Source organism: Paramisgurnus dabryanus, chromosome 22, assembly GCF_030506205.2.
Source record: "Paramisgurnus dabryanus chromosome 22, PD_genome_1.1, whole genome shotgun sequence".
In the NCBI taxonomy this organism is placed as follows: domain Eukaryota; kingdom Metazoa; phylum Chordata; class Actinopteri; order Cypriniformes; family Cobitidae; genus Paramisgurnus; species Paramisgurnus dabryanus.
The window spans coordinates 32,217,656-32,234,245 of record NC_133358.1 but is presented as its reverse complement, the minus strand read 5'-3'; the positions used below and the strand labels follow the sequence as shown (position 1 = coordinate 32,234,245).

Here is a 16,590-nt window from a genome sequence, read left to right as displayed (position 1 = left end):
CTTTCTCTTGTGTACAGTAAGTCGTGAGGCTCTTAATTCATAACAGAAATGTACCTTTTAATCAAAGACTTCTTTCTGATTGTGAAGTGTGTTTTTTTTGTGTGGAACTAGGATTTTAAACCATCAGCATCTGGAAAGTAAAGAACAAGGGTGAGTGGTTGCTCATGCTAAACTTATTGCTCATTGAGTTGCATGATGTGAAACAAACTTAGAAAGCAGATTTGTGCCTGAATCACTTACTAAGTAGTTCATCACAAAGTTTAATTTGTAAATGCTCTGAAAGGTTGAAAGATGGGGGATGCTGCGATGGCGGAGTTCGGAGCCGCTGCTCCATACCTCAGGAAATCAGACATTGAGCGTCTGGAGGCCCAGACTCGGCCCTTTGATATGAAGAAAGCATGTTTCGTTCCTCATGCTGAAGAGGAGTTCATTAAAGCTTCTATTATTAGTCGAGATGGTGATAAAGTCACCTGTGAGACTTCTAAGGGGGCGGTAAGTTCAAGCTTTAGCTGTGTCTGTATAAATTAGCTTCTACACTATAGAAACCTACCTTGTGCAATCTATTTCTTATTTGGTAATTGCTAATAGTCAAAAACGTTGTTTTTTTGGTACAGTACTTCAGCTTTGTTTGTTAATGGTAAGCCTGTCGTATAATATCAGGGCTCCAGACTGCCCCCAAATGGTGGCATTTTGCCCCTAAAATTTGAGAGTGTGCCACTGAATTTTACATCCAGTCGCACATGTGCAACCAGTAAATTTGACCTTTTTTTCCAAAAGTGCACAATAAAATGTGTCACTGAATTTGAAAAAACACATTGTACTTTCTGCATCTATCATTAAAGTATTTATTAGTAATACAGTGGAAATTAGTAGAAATGTGAATATTTGGTTGGCATGTTGATTTACGGTGTGTGCCCCTAAATTTTCTGGTTGCGCCCCTAAAATTTTCAGTTGGGGGCCACTGTGCTCCTAGTGAAAAAAGTTAGTCTGGAGCCCTGTAATATCTGCTCTGACTCCAAAAATGGTGACAAAAAAGTAACTTTGAATTTATCCCATGTATAATTTTTTTTGAAAACTCTTGTGTGCCAACAGACAGTAGTTGTGAAGGAGGTTGATGTTCACCCTCAGAACCCGCCAAAGTTCGATAAAATTGAGGACATGGCGATGTTCACCTTCCTGCACGAACCCGCTGTGCTGTTTAACCTCAAAGAGCGTTACGCAGCCTGGATGATTTATGTGAGTTGAGTCTTAAACTATCTATGTTCATCTGATCATGTATAAGCAGGACACAAACCTCGGTGTATCTCTTTGCAGACCTACTCTGGGCTCTTCTGTGTCACTGTAAACCCCTACAAGTGGTTGCCAGTGTACAACCAGGAAGTTGTCGTTGCCTACAGAGGAAAGAAGAGGAGTGAAGCTCCTCCTCATATCTTCTCCATATCTGACAATGCCTACCAGTACATGCTGTCAGGTGAGTCTTCATTTAACTGAAAATATACCTCATACTGTGCTTATCTAAATATTTACCATTCCTTGCTAAACAACAAATACATGGTTCTCAAACCTTTCGGTTTGGGTAGGGTGCATCCCTTCATGGACCCCCAAAGAAAATTCATGATAAAATAGCTATATTTTATAAGGTTTGATTACACAGGATTTAGGAAAAAAATGTATTTTATAAAATGGCTTAAAACTGCCCCACAGCACGATCTTGCAACCCCCCACCCCAGTTTGAGTACCCCTGTATTAAATAACGAAGTTATCAAATTATAACAAAACATTGTTTGTATTTTGCAGACAGAGAAAACCAGTCGATTCTTATCACGTAAGAATATTTTTTGCTTAGATGTAAATTGAATACATCATATGTCTGCTGTGTCTAAGACTGATTTGTCTTGACAGCGGAGAATCCGGTGCTGGAAAGACTGTGAACACCAAAAGAGTCATTCAGTACTTTGCCAGCATTGCAGCTGGTGGTTCCAAGAAGGATACCAGTGACAAAAAGGTCAGATCACAGAATCCACAGTGTATCATTTACCAAACCATGCTATTATGAGATATATTTTAATGAAAAACAAATTAAACCATTCTTTTTAAAATGTATGCTTCCAGGGTACTCTGGAGGATCAAATCATTCAGTGTAACCCTGCGCTGGAAGCCTTTGGTAATGCCAAGACCATCAGAAATGACAACTCTTCACGCTTTGTGAGTGCTCGCTGCTTTAAGTAACAAACTATGTTCATTTTGAGGATTTTTCCAATTTAATTAAAGTTGAGATATCTTTCACACAGGGCAAGTTCATCCGAATTCACTTTGCTGCAAGTGGCAAGCTAGCATCTGCTGATATTGAGACCTGTAAGAATATTCTCTGATTATTTACTTAAATCTTTGGTGACGAAGTGTATGTATAATGCTTTTGGCAATGGGTTACTGGTACTATTGCTCACTGGTTCAATGCTTCCCTTGTGAATTCTATAAACAGATCTTCTGGAGAAGTCTCGTGTGACTTTCCAGCTAAAAGCTGAGAGAGACTACCACATCTTCTACCAGATCCTGTCTCAGAAGAAACCAGAACTATTAGGTGAACAACTTTTCTTAAATAAGAAAAAAAATAATTTACAACAGAACACATTACAATTGAATGTGTAATTGTTGTGTGTCTCCCTTTCAGAGATGCTGCTCATCACAAACAACCCCTATGACTATGCCTTCATCTCCCAAGGAGAGACGCAAGTGGCATCTATTGATGATGCTGATGAGCTGATGGCCACTGATGTGCGTTATCTGAGACATCTACAGATTCTTATTAACAAAAGTCCCTTTTACGAGAAAGACAATACAATTACAAACAAAATAGATTATGTGGCTTTTGTTATGTCATGAATTTAAACGAATTCTGTATATTTGCTCTAGGAAGCTTTTGATGTGTTGGGCTTCACCCAAGAGGAGAAGAACAGCATCTACAAGCTAGTTGGTGCCATCATGCACTACGGCAACATGAAGTTCAAACAGAAGCAAAGAGAGGAACAGGCCGAGGCTGATGGGACTGAGGGTCAGTATTAAGATAAAATCATACATATGTTATGTGTAGTCAATGTATTGGTTGCTGGCTGATTCATTCAACCACTCTAATATTGACAACAGATGCTGATAAATCAGCTTATCTGATGGGCCTGAACTCTGCCGATCTCATCAAGGCTTTGTGCCATCCAAGAGTTAAAGTAGGAAATGAGTGGGTCACCAAGGGACAAAATGTCCAGCAGGTGGGTACACTTTCATGACATCATTACCATTACTGTAAACACAATACTATAACACATTTTCTATAAGATGTTATTGTATCATCTCTATTGGACAGGTGTACTATGCCGTTGGTGCTCTTTCCAAATCAGTGTATGAGAGGATGTTCCTCTGGATGGTTGTCAGAATCAACCAATCCCTGGACACCAAGCAGCCTCGCCAGTATTTTATTGGTGTGCTGGACATTGCTGGATTTGAAATCTTCGATGTAAGTATATTCTATTTTAATAGATCTCTAGGTTGTTCCAGGGGGGCAGATCTGTAACATAAGATGGCACCAATGTAACAGCAACCCCTTTTGGTTGCTTAAGGTAGAGCACTGTTATATTTGTGTTATTAGGACAAAAGGATATTCTAATAGTTAAAAGCTTATCATATATTAAACATTCACATATGTTTCTGCCAGGGGCATTGTATGCACAGCACACAGAAACATGTGCATAAATTTAAAAAAAAGTAAAAATATGGACATATTGGCAGAAGCTACTTTTGAAATGGCATTTATGTTTATTTACACCACCTGTTTAATGCTGCTTAATTGTGACATTTTATAACATACATTTTTTTTTCACATTTCATTTTAATTGTGTCTAGGTTCCTAATATTCATTTATTAAAAATTCATTTGCTTCATTCAATTATTTGGTTTATTTTCCATCAAAAGAAATTCTGTATTTTTTACATGTGTGTCTTTGGAGAAATGTTGCACTTTTAGGAGTATGCTATCATATACCCCATCAAAGCTAAGAGTCAACATCCTAACTAAGGAATTCTAAAAATTTCTAATTTCATTATTGGTATATCATTTTTGTTTTAGTTTAACACCTTTGAGCAGCTGTGCATCAACTTCACTAATGAGAAGTTGCAGCAGTTCTTCAACCATCACATGTTTGTGCTGGAGCAAGAAGAATACAAGAAGGAGGGAATTGAATGGACGTTCATCGACTTTGGCATGGACTTGCAGGCTTGTATTGATCTCATTGAAAAGGTGAGTTTTTATGAATTAAAACACCCAGATACACAGGAAAAAATATATAGTATGTCATATTATGAAATAACTAATTAAAAACCACTGATTCTATTTTTGTATTAGCCCATGGGTATCATGTCGATCCTTGAAGAGGAGTGCATGTTCCCCAAAGCCAGTGATCAAACATTTAAAGCTAAGCTTTATGACAACCACTTGGGAAAATCAAACAATTTCCAGAAGCCCAGGATTGTCAAGGGTAAACCAGAGGCTCATTTCTCCCTGGTTCACTACGCTGGCACTGTTGACTACAACATTAATAACTGGCTGGTGAAGAACAAGGATCCTCTGAATGAGACTGTTGTTGGCCTTTATCAGAAGTCCACCATGAAACTACTTTCTATCCTGTTTGCTAATTATGCTAGTGCAGACTCAGGTGTGTTGTATTGATGATGCACTGAGGACAAAATAATCTTTGACAAATAAGACATTTAATCTAAATATTTTTTCAAAAACAGCCGAGGGTGGTGGTGGTAAAGGAAAGGAGAAGAAGAAGAAGGGCTCTTCTTTCCAGACGGTGTCTGCCCTTCACAGGGTAACAGAGTTTTTTCATACCACAAACCATGAAAGAGTTTATTAATCTTTTAAGACAATTAGCATGAAAAACTCAACAAATATGGGAAGTATCTTGAAACATCTCTACCCACAGGAGAACCTGAACAAGCTGATGACTAATTTGAGGTCCACTCACCCTCACTTTGTGCGCTGCATCATCCCCAATGAGACGAAGACTCCTGGGGCGATGGAGAATCCTCTGGTCATGCACCAGCTGCGCTGTAACGGTGTGCTGGAGGGTATCCGAATCTGCAGAAAAGGATTCCCCAACAGGATCCTGTATGGAGATTTTAAACAGAGGTACATTCACTTACTTTCTAGACTGTGAAAAAAGCCCCAGTCATAGCTCATATTTCACAGTTTCAAGAGATCAAACTTTTATATATTTTGAAAACCTAAAAACCTTGACTTTACAAACTATGAAATCAAGAGTTGATTTATGATTTTTCATGTCACTTAACAAAATACTAGTCCTATTATAGTTAAAATATCTTGTAAGTGAAATGTTTACACTTTTAACAATTACAGTAAAAAAAATTGTGTGTCTCAAAATGGTTATATTTTTACGGTCATTGATAATATATTAATAATATAGCTTGTTTAAAAAAATATAGCATAGTATAATTTCCAATGCATTACTATTCTCTCTACAGATATCGTATTTTGAATCCCGCTGCAATCCCAGAGGGTACATTCATCGACAGCAGGAAAGGAGCTGAGAAATTATTGGGCTCTTTAGATATTGACCACAATCAGTACAAGTTTGGACACACTAAGGTACCCGATTAAAAAGTACAAGTCACTATTACTTCAAACGCACTACACAGGCATGCAAAACACTTATAAATACATGTACTTATCATAAAATCTTTACTTAATCCTACTCTTAACTTTTTACACTATCATTATTTACTCCACATTGTTATTGTTGAGTATATATGTTACAACTGTGCAAATTACACAAAATTCGCCAGCAGATTGAGTGAAAATATGTTTTATAAATTAAGTCACCACATTGGGTAGTGATTTGACATTCTTACCCGACATAGTAGATTGTTACACACATTTGTATATAGAATAAAAAATAAAGTATGCTGGCTAATATTAGATTCAGTTGAAATAGCGTTAGTATACATGATACGTACACAATATTTATCTAAAGACATCTTTATTGTTCATACTGACTTCATACTAGGCTGAGAATCTACAAACTACCACATAAATAACATGCAAAAACAATAGTTAGATTTACCAACGTACACGACGCTGGTGTGCAACCTACTTACTGTATAGAAATGTAGGCAGACCATCTAAATATAAGTCTCTTTGATAGTACACAAGTTCTCTTTTCTGACAACTCAGCAGTGGCAGCTGGTGACTTCTCTTCTGAGGGACGCAAATTCAAAATAAGTGTTCGGAGTATCATGTTTATTGCTCGGCATTTTAAAATATGTGTTCTTTGAGTCATGTGAACCATGTGCATCATGCCTCTTGTCAAAATACGTCCCTGCTGCACACACCTCGAAAAGATTTGCCACTGCAACTCAGAAATTATTTACTTTTATGATTTCATGTCTATTTTTTTCTCCAAGGTGTTCTTCAAGGCTGGTTTATTGGGAACTCTTGAAGAGATGCGAGACGACCGCCTTGCTCTCATCATTACAAACATTCAGGCTCGAGCTCGTGGTTTTATCTCAAGAATTGAATTCCAAAAGATTGTTGAGCGCAGGTAAAGCTCTGGGCCATTCATTTCCACAAGAAATGCCACAACAGCTGTTACATTTTATGTGAACAAAATAAAAACAATTTTGTGATCTTACTATAGGGATGCCTTGCTTGTGATCCAGTGGAATGTACGTGCATTCATGGGTGTCAAGAATTGGCCCTGGATGAAGCTCTACTTCAAGATCAAACCACTGCTACGATCTGCTGAAGCAGAGAAAGAAATGGCAAACATGAAGGAAGAATTCCTTAAGTTGAAGGAAGCTTATGCCAAATCTGAAGCCCGCAGAAAAGAACTTGAAGAAAAGATGGTTACTCTTCTCCAAGAGAAGAATGACCTACAACTCCAAGTCCAAGCTGTGAGTTTAAATTTAGATTAATTTCATTTAGTTTAATTGCCTGTATAAAAACATTTGATATATCTACTCTCTATATCTGTAAATTAAAAGGAGCAAGATAATCTCTGCGATGCTGAAGAGAGATGTGAGGGTCTAATCAAGAGTAAGATTCAGTTTGAGGCCAAAGTCAAAGAGCTGACAGAGAGAGTTGAAGATGAAGAAGAAATGAATGCTGAGTTGACTGCAAAGAAGAGAAAGCTGGAGGATGAATGTTCTGAACTCAAGAAAGACATTGATGATCTTGAGCTCACTCTGGCCAAAGTGGAGAAAGAGAAACATGCCACTGAGAACAAGGTTTACCTCAACCCACACCTCATTTATATCTAAAGTGTTCACAGTGGTCATATGTATGACGAAGCCTCATACGGTCATTTGTCTTAGGTTAAAAACCTGACTGAAGAGATGTCGGCTTTAGAAGAAATCATCGCTAAGCTAACCAAAGAGAAGAAAGCTCTGCAAGAGGCCCATCAACAGGCACTTGATGACCTCCAGAGTGAGGAAGACAAAGTCAACACACTCACCAAAGCCAAATCCAAGTTGGAGCAACAAGTTGATGATGTAAATGGTTTTATCTCTAACTTACATACATGGAAATGGTATTGTATCTGTACGATGAAGAAATATAAAACACGTAACCAAATTTCTCTCTTATTGTTTTAGCTTGAGGGTTCACTGGAACAGGAAAAGAAACTTCGAATGGATCTAGAGAGAGCCAAAAGAAAGCTTGAGGGAGACTTAAAGTTGGCACAAGAGAATGTGATGGACCTGGAGAATGACAAACAACAGCTGGAAGAGAGAATTAAAAAGTGGGTTTTTAACAGAGGGTTAAATAACTTTAGAATCATACAATTTTGAATCTGGAGTCCTTAATAATGGTGATACAAATTTATTCTGAAACTTAGGAAAGATTTTGAAATAAATCAGCTCAATAGCAAGATTGAAGATGAGCAAGTAATGGCAGCCCAACTCCAAAAGAAACTTAAGGAGTTGCAGGTAAACTTTATACTAACAGTAAGAAAACAATATGGATAGTTTGAAAAGCTGGCTTTAAATTTTTTATCTTTACACCACCAGGCTCGTATTGAAGAGCTTGAGGAAGAGCTTGAGGCTGAGAGAGCTGCTCGTGCCAGGGTGGAGAAACAGAGGGCAGATCTCTCCAGAGAACTGGAGGAGATCATTGAGAGATTGGAGGAAGCTGGTGGTGCCACCGCTGCCCAGATTGAAATGAACAAGAAACGTGAAGCTGAGTTCCAGAAACTGCGCAGAGACCTTGAAGAGGCCACACTGCATCATGAAGCTACCGCTGCTACACTGAGGAAGAAACATGCAGACAGTGTGGCTGATCTTGGAGAGCAGATTGACAACCTTCAGAGAGTGAAGCAGAAACTTGAAAAAGAGAAGAGTGAACTCAGACTGGAACTAGATGATGTGGTATCAAACATGGAGCAACTTGCCAAGGCAAAGGTGAGATATTTGCATTAATTGCTTTTCTTCCTTGCAGTTATTTTAGACTTTTGAACCTAGAATTTATCCATACTGCACTGCACTTGATTTCTTATGATTAATATCTAACAGGGAAACTTGGAGAAAATGTGCAGGACCCTTGAGGATCAGATGTCTGAATACAGAACAAAATATGAGGAGGCACAACGTAACATCAATGACTTTACCATGCAAAAAGCTAAGCTGCAAACTGAGAATGGTTTGTGCTCTTATTCTAAGATGATGAATTATTCTGTTTAGTGTTAGACAAATGCCCAAGACTGTACATCACTTTCTGTAATGGTTATATGTCTATTTAGGGGAGCTGTCCAGACAGCTGGAGGAGAAGGATTCTTTGGTCTCTCAGCTTACAAGAGGAAAGCAGTCCTATACTCAGCAGATTGAAGACCTCAAGAGACAACTAGAGGAAGAAGTGAAGGTATTTCCTATCTTTTACTTCAATTTTAACCTACTCCTTATTGCATCTTAACATCTAGATAACACAATATTTTTAATTGTTTCAGGCTAAGAATGCCCTGGCCCATGCAGTGCAGTCTTCGCGTCATGATGCCGAACTGTTGAGGGAGCAGTTTGAGGAGGAGCAGGAAGCTAAAGCTGAACTGCAGCGTAGTCTTTCCAAAGCAAACTCTGAGGTGGCTCAGTGGAGAACAAAGTACGAAACTGATGCCATCCAGAGGACCGAGGAGCTTGAGGATGCAAAGTATGAAACAAGAAAAACAGTATTATTTTATCTAATTGACCCATAATGTCATTTAGACAACAAACATCATTCCCCTGACCAAACAATCTGTTTAGGAAAAAACTTGCTCAGCGTCTGCAAGAAGCAGAAGAAGCTGTGGAAGCAGTCAATGCTAAATGCTCCTCTCTGGAGAAGACTAAGCACAGGCTGCAGAATGAGATTGAAGATCTCATGGTTGATGTGGAGAGATCCAATGCTGCTGCTGCTGCTCTGGACAAGAAGCAAAGAAACTTTGACAAGGTAAAAAAGATCCTCATAAATCAATAAGGCCTGGGCTCCAATGAGAATACGTTAAATACTTTCAATCTATCTTCGATTCACTTATACAGGTCCTAGCTGAATGGAAGCAGAAATATGAGGAGTCTCAGAGTGAGTTGGAAAGTGCCCAGAAGGAAGCCAGATCTCTGAGCACTGAGCTATTTAAACTGAAGAACTCTTATGAGGAGTGTCTGGATCATGTGGAGACCATGAAGAGAGAGAACAAGAACCTTCAAGGTGAACTTTATTTACAGTACATAGCTATTTTAGCATTCTATCACATGAGTGTCATATTTGCTCAACTTTTAAGTATTAACTAAAAGTATTTCCTTGATTAAAACAGATGAGATATCTGACCTTACTGAGCAAATTGGTGAAAGTGGAAAGAACATTCATGAACTAGAGAAAATGCGTAAACAACTTGAGCAAGAAAAATCTGAAACTCAGGCTGCTCTAGAGGAGGCTGAGGTATCTTGTGTTACCTACATTTCTAATGTTTGTGATTCTTAAGTTTAGCTTGTGCGCATGTATAAAATAATTAACAAAATAAATAAAAAATGAAAATAAATGGCATTAAACAAGGTCAAAGACATGATTTTTATTTACTAAGTCAATCTATCTGTCAGGCCTCCCTTGAGCATGAAGAAGGAAAGATTCTTAGAGTCCAACTGGAGTTCAACCAGATCAAATCTGAAATTGAGCGTAAACTGGCTGAGAAAGATGAAGAGATGGAGCAAACTAAGAGGAACCAGCAGAGAGTGGTGGAAACCCTGCAGACCTCACTTGAAGCAGAGACCCGCAGCAGGAATGAAGCTCTCAGGGTGAAGAAGAAGATGGAAGGAGACCTCAATGAGATGGAGATTCAGCTCAGCCAGGCTAACAGACAGGCAGCAGAAGCCCAGAAGCAACTCAAGAGTCTTCATGGACATCTTAAAGTAAAATATGTCTTTTCAAATACTATTATGCTGCTTCCACACACTTCTGCAGTCATTTCATATATAAAATTTGTACTTTGTAGGATGCCCAACTGCACCTGGATGAAGCTCTTCGTGGTAATGATGATCTCAAAGAGAACATTGCTATTGTGGAGAGACGCAACAATCTGCTTCAGGCTGAACTGGATGAGCTGAGATCCCTGGTGGAACAGACTGAGAGAGGAAGAAAACTGGCTGAGCAGGAACTGCTGGATGTCAGTGAGAGGGTTCAGCTACTGCATTCTCAGGTATAAAACATGAGTAATTTAAAAAATAAATTATCTGTTAATATAGATATGTGACATTATATACATTTCAAAATGCTCAATGTTTAGAACACTAGCCTGCTGAATCAGAAGAAGAAGCTAGAGGGAGACAATTCTCAGCTTCAGACTGAGGTTGAAGAGGCAGTGCAGGAGTGCAGGAATGCTGAAGAAAAAGCCAAGAAGGCCATCACTGATGCTGCCATGATGGCAGAGGAACTGAAGAAGGAACAGGACACCAGTGCTCATCTGGAGCGTATGAAGAAGAACATGGAGCAGACCATCAAGGACCTGCAGCACCGTCTGGATGAAGCTGAGCAGATCGCCATGAAGGGTGGCAAGAAGCAGGTCCAGAAACTGGAGGCCAGGGTTAGTTATGAAACTCAGTTATTCATTTTTGGGGGGGATTTAGATAGCAGCCTCTTCTTTATTTTTGTAATCACTGATTTTGTTTAGGTGAGAGAGCTGGAAAATGAGGTGGAGATTGAACAGAGAAAGGCAAGCGAGTCTGTGAAAGGAATACGTAAATATGAGAGACGCATCAAGGAGCTCACCTACCAGGTCACTTTTCCCAAGTTACAAATGTCTTTATAGTCATACAATCATTTTCTAAAGCATATGGGCAAAATTAACTCACTTTGTACGTGATTCTATTTGCAGACTGAGGAAGATAAGAAGAATCTGGCTCGTCTTCAGGACTTGGTTGACAAACTCCAGTTGAAGGTCAAGTCCTACAAGAGAGCTGCAGAGGAGGCTGTAAGTTAAACAGAATTTCAGTAAAAACGTATGGTTAATTTTAAGATTTAACTAAATTTGGGAGTAAAAATATGCTCAGTCACATGGGATTATACATTTAAAATACATTCATTTTTTAGGAGGAACAGGCAAATGCCAATCTGGCCAAGTTCCGTAAACTGCAGCACGAGCTGGACGAAGCCGATGAGAGGGCTGATATTGCTGAATCTCAGGTCAACAAGCTGAGAGCCAAGAGCCGTGATGCAGCATCCAAGGTAAGAATCTTTTAAGGTGTAATGGACTCAGCTTGTCTGAATCTCATGTACAAATGACATCAACAATCAAATGTTAAATGACTTTGCAGATTTATACTCCCAAGTTGGAGGCAACATTCACATTTAAATGAACAATCCATCTCTAAAAAACTTACAGAAGGTTTAGACTATTTTTAAGTGGTAACCCCATCAAGTAGTTGTTTCTTAATTTTACAGGATCGAATGAAGTCATGTGTAAAATCCATTTATTGTTCTAAAATTAGACAAATAAGCTTAACCTTAAATTTTTTCAAATCTTGCATTACTTTCCCTCTTCAACAGAAAGGACATGATGAGGAATGAAGGTCTCCCATCTCTCAAAATCTGGTGTGTCTTTGAATCCACTAGTGTGTAGCTAAATTCAATAAAGCAATTGTGCAAACCAGATTTTTTCACTTTGTCTTATTTAAAAGATAAATTGAAATCTTCAGTCATGCCAGTCATCACTGATTGATTTGTTTACAAAAATGTACAATTGTGTCACACACAAACATGCTTCACAGCTGCAGATTCAAAGTGACTACAAAGAAGAACACACTGTTTAAGCCAAACCTAAAAATTCCACCAATGAAGTCCTTCAAAAATCTGAAACTATAGGCTACTGGGTACATTTCTTATCAATATAAGTAAACTAAATCCTAAATATGCTGCTTTAATAGAAAAGAGATTAGATTTGACTTACCTAATGGTCCCAAAATGATTTAGCACAAGAGTTCATTCATTCAAGGTGTGCTTCCAGAACAGAGCCTCTCTATCAGTAAAAGTGATGTGAATGAAGTGCCTGCTATTGCTCAAGACGCTGCTGTGGCTCAGACATGTGCTGAATAAAGGAGGAGTCTACACCAGTAGGAGTAGGGGGCGGTCACTCAATATACTTTATGAAAGGACGAGAAGAAAGTGCCGAAACCTAAACAATTGTCACCTGTGCTATAATAAGAGCTGCATGAAGCCTAACACTTCACTCTGACGCACACACAGTAAAAATGTAAAGGATTGAAAAGACTTAAAAATACATCAAAGCTTTAAAATACTGCTACTTGGACGTTTCAGTTACTTATTAGCAATTATCATAGTTTGTTTCTAAGATTGCTTGCCTGAAATTTAAGTTTAAGATCAATTTTGTTATTCAGCAAAAATAAGATCGACAAAGAACAATGTTTGTCAACTACTGTGAAATTCTGCAAGTTATTCAAATCAGCTATCAATGATCATTTGTGGGCAACCAATACATTTATATCCTTTAAAGTGCAGTTAAAAGTTAAAGTTGGTTAGACAATAGGTTAAATATGCCCTCGAGGAAGCATTGTTCTGCTTCAGAAGGTCATGTAACAAGTAGTAAGAGTCCTTGATCATGATGGACATCTACAGATGAAATGTGTCCTCCATGCAAGATCTTTACGTCTGACAGCACTCAGAGAAGCACACAATGGAATTTAACAGGTTATCTTTGTCCTCAAGGCTAAAGTAAAGGAAACAATGCCATGTCAACAAGACACCTTAAAGGGTATGTCCTGAGGGACGGCAGGAGACATCCAAAACAGACACCATGTGATGTGAATCATTGACCCAAAGCATATGGGAGCTATCTGTCAAGTTCAGCATTGACATGTGACACAGACCGGAGAAGCTAAAGACACCATACTTGTCACAATGTCTTTTTTTGCCTTGGCATATTTCTGGGGACGAGATATAATGTTACAATTATGCTTATGGAAGGCCTTTTTTCGGCACATAAAATGTGCTTCAAACTATTTGGAGCCCAAAGCTCAGCTGAAGTGATGTATAGACTCGCAGTGAGAACTCACAATGAAAATTATACAATCTAAAATTAAAACTATCTAGGCAAATAAGTGCATGACACAAGTGTAGTTTATAAAGTATAAAAGTTTGACATTTTAAATGTCACATACACAGTAAAGTTGGCCATGACTATTGGATGCTCTCTAATTTCTGTAAAGCTGCTTTATAACAATGCACATAGTGCAAAGCACTAAACAAATAGAACTGGATTAAATTAATTCATGATAACAGCCGTGTAAAGCAGCATCCACCAGAGGGCATCATCTGGTGATCAGACATCCAAAAAGTTGACATCTCTCTCACTTAAACCTACATAACCATATATCTGTTGAATCTCAGTTAGCTATTGAATCTTATTGCTAAGTGCAAAATCCAATAAACAAAGCTATGATGAGGAAACCAAAAATGTGATAAATTTGTTGACTAATGACCATTCCAGGTTAAAATTCAATTTTTAATGTAAACAAATTTTTGTTTTTCAAAAATGTCTGTGTTTGGACAAAGCATTTTCCAAACATGAAGATAAAATTTCACTGTCCATACCCCCATACATTAAAATGTATTAAGTAAAATAAAAAAAATGTAATTTGCCACTACTGTGGGCATAAATAATAATGATTGAAATAGATTTTCAATTGACAAAAATATGATCATATTTTTTCTTAACATTAATATGGCACTATATGCCTCCCTCATATGTCTATCCTTAAGTGTCATTGTCCTGGAAGAGGTTAATTCCACTTGTTTTAGACACAAAAACAGCTGCAAATTGTAAAGCGGCAGACAAAGACAAGACAAAGACAACAGGATTCTTATTTAACCTTCAAGTGAGAACAGATGCACAGACCATCCAAATGCAATCTAACAGAAGGAAGATCAGATTACAAATTTCATTAGCCATAAGGTGCATGCCACTGTTTCTTCCATTCTTGCTCCAGAGTGCTGATAGCCCAGGGTGAACAGACAGCTGGGAATGAGGTTCTATAAGGGATGATGGGCTTAGAATAGACTGCCCAAGTGTTAAGACTAAGCAAGGTCCCTGATGAGAGAGGGTGAAGAATAACTGAGAGATGAGAGTTCAAGGGACAATAAGTCTTTGTGTGATGTTTCATGTGGGTGCCCTACAAATCAACGGTGTGAAGCTAACAATAACTTAAGGATGTTTAGTACTAGATCTGAGATTAAGACGGTTAGTTTGACCTGCTTAACATGTTCTTCCGGATAACACAAGTGTCATTCCCATGGGTACCCCTTTTCATCAATCAAACTGGATTCAATCCCATTTTTAGATAACAAAGTATTGTAATTCACAAGTATTTGCTTACATGAACATTATATCTATTCAGAACAAAAATTTTGCACTAGCACTGCCAGGGTTGCCAATGTGCGTAACAAAACAAGCCCAATGGCTATTCAGAAAAATACGAACTTGGCAATACTGCGTTCAAGTTCACATTCCATCTCTGAATGAATGTACAAAGTCAAGAGAGTTGGTGGGAGACAGTTGTTCTTATAGTTTTCAAATGTGGAATGGAATCAAAATTTTACAAAATGTTATAAAAGAACACAGCAGCAGACCTCCAATCCCCTAATAATGCCTTTTGCTATTGCTTTGCCATTTTATGTTCTTGCTCTGAGAATGTGTGATTTCCAATTTTTTAGACGTGAACACATATCCCATTGTAATGCACACATGCACAGGACACTTTAACCATTGAATTACTTTAGGTCTGAAACTTTTATCAGTTAAATCAAATTTCACACACTGCAAAAAAATGACTTTCGTACTTAATATTTTTGTTTTGTTTTCAGTACAAATATCTAAAAATTCCTAAATCAAGATGTATTTTCTTGATGAGCAAAATGACCTAAGAAAATAAGTTTAGATTTCAGACAAAAAATATCAAATTTAAGTGAATTTGTGCTTAAAACTAGAATACTAAGTAAGAAAGAAATTTTTTTTTAGCTATGGAGTATTTCTGAAATTCCAGCTTGGTACACAAAAATATATCCCCTATGCTACAGTATGTTAATATGTTTTACATAATATTACCTAGTATGTTTAAAGTCATGTAATTTTCACTTCTGTATGGTTACATTTTGGTAAGCTGTTGTTATAACCACATATAAGTCAGAGCAAAATCAGCTGCTGTTTGTTAGATTTCCATGACTGCACATAAGCTATGTACAGTCTGTTAAAAAAACAAGTGATGGATATGTCATTGAATAGTCAAGAAGGGTCATAGCTGAGAACTAGAAAGTAAAAAAGTTGCAGCTGTCTCTCCGTTTAGGTGAGAACAAAAGGTTGCAAGTGCAGATCTCCATTGTTACCCTTACAGCTGTCTGACAATTTTACTGTACTGCCATCTTGCTTATAAAGCATTGTTACCTTGCCTTTATCCTTGAGCGTAAAGATAAACCTGTGAAATTCCTAGTGCATGCCTGTATCTCTTTCAGGACAGCTTGAAAATCACATACAGTTCTACACAAGCATCCCAACGCAATCAGCACATCATATGGAGTTAATAACAGAAAGTATTTTCACTATCCATATTGTATGATAAAACAGAGATCCAGTTGCTATACAAACAAATCATCTATAGCAAAATATATCTATTAGCTAAGCTTAGGTTTTTTTTTTTATAATACAGATTTAATACAGATTTTTTTTTTTTTAGATGTACCCTTTTAAATGTAATAGCATTATAAATGTGCAAACTGCAGTGATAAATAAAACTTTGTTAAAGAGTTACTGTCTTTGCCTATAAATAGAGACATGACAATAGAGGCATGAACCTTTGTGATCTTTCATACTAGCATCATATGCCACACGTAAGACTACTGTAACTCGTGCTAATATTTTTTTCTGGCACCCAAAAAGAGCAACACACTCACACACACAAATGATCCTAACCAAATACAGAAAGTCAACGTCACTGTCATTGTGCTGAATGCTATATAAAGACTTCATTTACTGCACAAAGTTTAAGCTTCCATCCCTGT

The 16,590-nt window shown here is 37.7% G+C and overlaps 1 protein-coding gene across 1 annotated transcript; it reads left to right on the top strand.

Annotated features, from left to right (window-relative positions):
- Nucleotides 1–111: 111 nt before the first annotated feature.
- Nucleotides 112–12,172, top strand: LOC135740510 (myosin-7-like). Its single transcript, XM_065258906.1, has 38 exons — nucleotides 112–150; nucleotides 284–492; nucleotides 1,093–1,236; nucleotides 1,315–1,471; nucleotides 1,798–1,825; nucleotides 1,903–2,005; nucleotides 2,113–2,205; nucleotides 2,292–2,355; nucleotides 2,483–2,581; nucleotides 2,672–2,775; nucleotides 2,914–3,052; nucleotides 3,145–3,263; nucleotides 3,359–3,508; nucleotides 4,117–4,287; nucleotides 4,393–4,702; nucleotides 4,785–4,861; nucleotides 4,976–5,181; nucleotides 5,535–5,658; nucleotides 6,474–6,610; nucleotides 6,707–6,962; nucleotides 7,053–7,295; nucleotides 7,383–7,559; nucleotides 7,662–7,807; nucleotides 7,904–7,994; nucleotides 8,076–8,465; nucleotides 8,577–8,703; nucleotides 8,804–8,922; nucleotides 9,008–9,204; nucleotides 9,300–9,483; nucleotides 9,573–9,738; nucleotides 9,845–9,969; nucleotides 10,128–10,436; nucleotides 10,520–10,723; nucleotides 10,811–11,107; nucleotides 11,195–11,299; nucleotides 11,399–11,494; nucleotides 11,614–11,748; nucleotides 12,070–12,172. Exons 2-38 carry the CDS (start codon nucleotides 292–294, stop codon nucleotides 12,088–12,090), a joined length of 5,814 nt encoding a protein of 1,937 aa, XP_065114978.1. The 5' UTR covers nucleotides 112–150; nucleotides 284–291; the 3' UTR covers nucleotides 12,091–12,172.
- Nucleotides 12,173–16,590: the final 4,418 nt, after the last annotated feature.

Excerpts from the sequence above, each read along its gene's own strand:
- LOC135740510 (XM_065258906.1), top strand. The coding sequence starts at position 292 with ATGGGGGATGCTGCGATGGCGGAGTTCGGAGCCGCTGCTCCATACCTC. Across the intron at positions 1,237-1,314 it reads ACGCAGCCTGGATGATTTAT|ACCTACTCTGGGCTCTTCTG; the intron begins GTGAGTTGAGTC and ends ATCTCTTTGCAG. Across the intron at positions 2,356-2,482 it reads ATCTGCTGATATTGAGACCT|ATCTTCTGGAGAAGTCTCGT; the intron begins GTAAGAATATTC and ends TTCTATAAACAG.